This window comes from Corylus avellana, chromosome ca2 (genome assembly GCF_901000735.1).
Source record: "Corylus avellana chromosome ca2, CavTom2PMs-1.0".
NCBI lineage: Eukaryota > Viridiplantae > Streptophyta > Magnoliopsida > Fagales > Betulaceae > Corylus > Corylus avellana.
The window spans coordinates 44,855,907-44,861,571 of NC_081542.1; the positions used below are offsets into that span (position 1 = coordinate 44,855,907).

At 36.0% G+C, this 5,665-nt stretch overlaps 1 protein-coding gene across 1 annotated transcript; it reads right to left on the reverse strand.

Moving 5' to 3' along the window:
• Positions 1 to 4,449: 4,449 nt before the first annotated feature.
• LOC132172578 (uncharacterized) lies at positions 4,450 to 5,202 on the reverse strand. The gene is made up of 2 exons (XM_059584096.1): positions 4,844 to 5,202; positions 4,450 to 4,677 (listed from the first exon to the last, which is right to left on the reverse strand). The coding sequence occupies exons 1-2, from the start codon at positions 5,105 to 5,107 to the stop codon at positions 4,510 to 4,512; spliced, it is 432 nt and encodes a 143-aa protein (XP_059440079.1). The 5' UTR covers positions 5,108 to 5,202; the 3' UTR covers positions 4,450 to 4,509.
• Positions 5,203 to 5,665: the final 463 nt, after the last annotated feature.

Here is a 5,665-nt window from a genome sequence, read left to right on the forward strand (position 1 = left end):
GAATGGACAACAGAGGAAGAGAATAATGCTACTGCGAATGACAAAGCTATAAATGCTATTTACATCTCTGTTTCAAATGAGGAATTTTCTAGAATTTCTAGATGTGAAATAGCTAAGGAAGCTTGAGAAACTTTAGAAATCACACATGAAGGAACTAAGGTTGTTAGAACTTCACAAATTCAAATGTTGGTTTCTCAGTTTGAGGAGATTAGAATGCAGGAAGATGAAACTTTTGATGAATTTTATTCAAAGCTTAGTGCCATTAGAAACTCTACCATTAATTTGGGAAAGAAAATGGATGATGCTAAAGTGGTGAAAAAAAATCTTAAGATCTTTGCCTAAGAGGTTTATTCCCCAAATTGCTGCTATACAACAGAGCAAGGATTTAGATACTATGAGAGTAGAAGAACTTGTAGGTTCCCTTCAGACCTTTGAGCTAATCCTTCCTAAACACAAGAACACCAAGAATATTGCTCTTAAGGCAAAAAATGTTAAGGTTGACTCTTGTGGTTCATCTGATGAGGATTCTGGAAATGAGGAAGAAATTGCTATGTTTGCTAAGAAGTTTAAGAAATTCTTTAGGGCCAAGAAAGGGAATTTTAGAAATAGCAATTCACAATTTTATGAGAAATCTAGAAATGAGAATGTTGAGAAAGGAAAGTCACCTAGAGGTATCAAGTGTCACGAATGTGGAGGACATAGGCACATTCGTGTTGACTGTGCTAACTTGAGAAAGTCAAATGGCAAGGCATTTAATGTGACTCAAAGTGATGAGTCAGACAAGGACGATGCTGAACAGGGAGTTAATTACTTAGCATTTGAAGTTAGTTATGAGAGTGAGCATGAGAATAGTGAGTGTAATTTTCAAGACAAACAAGGTGTGTCCGATAATGATTCGGAAGAAGAAGATGATTTACAAAATGCTTATAATAATCTCTTTGTGGAATACACTAAACTGAAAAAGCTGATTAAGCAGCAATTGAAGAAACTCAATGAGGTTAATCTTGAAAATGATCAACTTTCTGTCACCTTAACTGATTCTCTTGCTACTCATAATACTTTGATGTCTGAAAATCAAATGCTAATTGCCAAAGTGAAATCCGTAGAGAATGAACTGAATGAATCAAAGAATCATTTAACAAAATTCTCTAGTGAAAAGCTAAATCAAATGCTACATAATCAGAAACATTCGTTTGATAGAACTGGATTGGGTTTTGATAAATCTGCTATTTTATCTACTAATGTTGCTTCTTCTTCAAAGATGATTTTTGTGAAACCAGTGAACAAAGAAGATAGCTTGGCTGAAAAGATGGTAATTTCTCCTCAAATTTTCAAAGATGGAAAAGGTAAGGGAACTCTAACTGATTCCTATATGTCTAGTTCTAAGTCGAGAAGTATGCACATGTTAAGGAACCAACCTTCTCAAAGGTTTATTCCACGTGTCATAACTGTGGTAAGATTGGACATATTCGTCCTAAGTGTTTTCATCTTAACAGTCATGAGCCTAAAAGAGAATATTTCCATTCTAGAAATAGTTATGAGAAATTATTCAACATGATGAGAGACGTAGTAACACGGTTAGATGTCTTGGATAAGAGTCACACAGTTGTCCCTGATGTGAAGAAAGTTGGGGTCAAGAAGATTAATACCATTCACCCATTGAGGGGGAGTGGTAATGGACTCACCTAGATTAGGTGGGCACATAGACCATGCCTAGAAATTGAGCATATTGATATTTGTCTATAGCTGTTCTAGGGCATTTTTTTTCTTAATTTTTGTTTGCTTTGTTTTTATTTTCTTTGATTATTTTTTTATTCTTTTAGATTGTTTTAATTGTTGGATACTCAGTTTCTCATGTCTTGTGCTCAAATGAATATTTTACATATGAGTGGGGTCAATATTTCTGCAATTTACATCTATTGCTCCATATGTTTCTGATATACCTTGTTTTTCTGAAGACTGTTAAAGGAGTAAGAGTCAGTTTTTCTCATGTTCGAAATTGTGCACTTTTTGCCCCCATTAGGTTTAGATTTTTGTTATATGTTTGGGAATTTGGGGCAAACATTTTGCTTGGAAGATAGGTAGTGTCAGTTCTATCCACTTGACCAACTCGTTAGTTGAACCTAGCTCCTAAAAAATTCCAACATTTTCCACAAAAAAAAAGGGCTTAAAATAAGCTCAAATGACTTAGTTTTGCTTCTGTCTGTCCCTAAAGAAAGAATCGGTGATCAAATCATTACGGAAATAGATGATTACTAAAGGACATGGTAAAAGCAAATGATTAGTCTCAGGGGGAGTGTATTGGATGAGGGAATCTAGGTCCTAACATTATAAGGTTTTACTGTGGCTTGAATCAGACTGTTTGTCTTTCATTTACAAAGTGTCTGCCTAGATTTCCTTTCCACTGATGCAATCTTATTTAATGGGAGTTTTCACACACTACACCATCACATGAGATTTCTGATTATTGCCTACTTGACTGCATTTACAGACCAAGGTTGTGTCATGCATATGGTACATTTACGGTGTAAGTGTAGCTTGTTGATCACTCCGAATTGTTCAGATATTCATACGGGCATGCATGATTTATTGCTTATCTATACAAGTTGTGTTTTTTTTGGTGTTTTGTTTTATAAATTAAAAAAAATAAAAAATAAAAAAAAATTTCATTTTTTTTTCTTTCTTTCTCGGTGATTTCGTTTCTTAAAGGCTCAACACTTTGGTATCATCCAAGGTATGCTTCTTCCATTATTCCTTTTCGATTTGATTTCAAATTGCAATATGTGAATGTTTGGGTTTAATTGTGTGATCATGTGTGTTCATTTAACTTTTAAAGGAGGAGAAACATGCTTTGCATTTCCAGTTTCCTGTTGTTAATTGAGTCATACATTGAGGGGGAGTTTTGCTGATGTTTCTTTATAATCACGCATTCTACGTCATTTTTTTATCATGAGTTTTATTTATGTCTTCTTGTTCCACATATGCCTTGATGTATTTTGTGAAGTGTTTCAGGAAACATGAAGACCTTTTGTCATTCTGTGACAAAAAGGGGGAGTAAATATGGGGAGATGATGGGATTGGCTCGACATTTTGGTTTTGTCACTGAATTGCCAAAGGGGGAGTTTGTTAGTTCTTGTGTTGGCTTAATTCAGTTCCAAAATGCAGATGCTACTGTTCATGGCTCAAACACTGATATAGAATGCTCAGAATCCAATCTCCACCGTTCATAATGTAAATTCATGTGTTATGAATGTCCCTGCAAAATTTCAGCTCAATCGGACCACAAACGCCCATCAATCGGAGTTGTTGATGAAGACTGGACAGTCCGGGTCCGGACCTCCAGTAGCAGGGTCCGGACCCCATTTCCAGAAACTTGATTTTTCAAGCAGGGTCCGGACCTCAATTCCCCGGGTCCGGACCCCAGTTCCCGAAAGTGCATTTTATGAGGCATGTCCGGACCTCAGATCTGCAGGGTCCGGACCTGGCTGACTTATTAGGGTTATTTTCTATTTAAACACGATTTTGCTACATTTACAAGTACGTATTTTATTGAGCAAATATCTGGGTGCTTAGAGAGAGAGAATTTGTTCTAGATTATTGTTGAAGAGAAAATACGTGAAGCCAATCGGAGTTCCGGTGAAAGGAAATCTTTTAGAAGAATCGTGCCAGATGTTCTGGAAAGGGCTACTGAGGTAGAAGTCAAGTGGGTCACTTGTCGTGTGCAAGGAAGAGTCAAAGGTTTTGTTATTCTTCTTGTATTCCTTATTCTTCTATATAGTGAATTGATTTCCTGGGTTTGGCTGCCCCGGAGAGGTTTTACATTTAGAGAGTTCTCTAAATGGTTTCCTCTTCGTAACCAAATTTCTGTGTTCTTAATTGCATATTTCATATCAGTATTTGGTTGATTTTTTAACTGCTAAGTTAGATCTGTTTTCTGGATATTTTCTGTAAAACTCCTAGACGTGTGAGTAGGTGATAATTGGAGTCGTTTTAGAATTTTCATACTCAATTTAATTAAACGGGTCACGCCCCTCAACCCTAACCCGCCAATTTCGTGTTGGATTCATGTAATGTTTGTAAGTCGTGTCAAAAATTATAAATCTTAATAACTATGTAGAGGCCAATAAATTTAAAGTGATGCTATTTTTTACACTCATTTATCACAATCATTTCATACCGAATGATATGACATGTTTTAAGTGTCTTCACATGCCAGCCACATACCTAAAAAAAAAAAAAATTCACTTAAAATATATTAAGTAAAAAAGTGTGAAGAATAACGTTACTCTCAATAATATACAATAATTTTAACCCTTTATACTGTTTTCCATTTTCTTGGTGTGGCACACAACAAAATCACTCATAACCACTTAAGCCCTCCTTAATAAGGATAATTGGGCAAGGAAGTGTGTTGATTAGTGGCATTAAAACTAGAACAACTACTTACACTGCATCCTTCAAGCACTTCATTCATTAATGGTCAAAATCAACTCAGAGAAAACAAAAAGCTCAAAATGGTAACTCAGAATCATCCCATTGTAGCACTGCGGACCCTATATTTTGCTCTCTTTTCAGCTTATCCTTCAAAAACCAATCACATACTCTCCCAGCATTCAGTTCCTCAATTGAACACCCTTCTTGCTCCGAAATCACTCTTAGTAGGTTCAGTGATGATATCTGCATAGCCATTAACAAAAATTTTATAACCCAGACTCTTATACGATAGTCATACAATTTTATGAAAATTAATAATTGAATCAGCATTTATAAAATAAATAAATATGAATGATTTTTCTAAAGGCATAGAAAAATCAGATAATTGGAGAGGGAGATAGATAGGTACCGTTAAACGGCATAGAAAGCGCTCGTGAGTGTCCAAGCCGGATATTTCAACTAACCCGGCTTCCTCAAGGGATAAGAAAGTTCTCCTTTCGGTCTTCTTTTCTCCTTCCTGTCCGCTGCACCCTCTCACGCCAAGTTTTCTTCTGTCAACCGTTAACTTGCTTGGTGCCAACTGGGTTTGTGGTTTTATTCGTTTTTGGAGCTTCAAAGTGTTGGGTAGAAATGGTGACGGATACAGGCTCTTACAAGGTCTCAAGAGAATCATACTTTGGAGCTGACGATTATGTAAAAGGAAGAAGAAGATGGGCAAGAGATCGAGAGGCTTATCGGTTCTGTTTGATTGCGGAGGCTAGCTATTATGTGGTGGAGATGGAGATGAGAATATTTTGTACATGGACAGCATCCAACTATGTGTAATTGGACCCCGTGGGACATCAGGAACATAGGGCCTAATTTCTAGGGCTTTTCAAAAAACCCAATGGGCCGACAAGCCCGTCTGGATCTGAATTTTCAACCATTGGAAAGTCTTTACGTACTGTTCAAACAAGCGGTGGATAATGTACATTATCGCATATTACGTCTTAGAATATTAATTTAATTGAAAATTTTTATGTATTGTCTGGTTCATATATTGAAGGAGCAGCTTAGCTCAAGCACAGAGTGACTGCAGACTGCGTATATAGTTTATGCATTTATCTTGTGAGTGTTCATCTAAATTAGTAATAACAAAAATGAGTGTGCTTTCCTGCCTGATTATAATAAATCCTGGATCTAAAAATATAATTAATTGTTCAGTATATATGCAAATAGTAAATAATATACG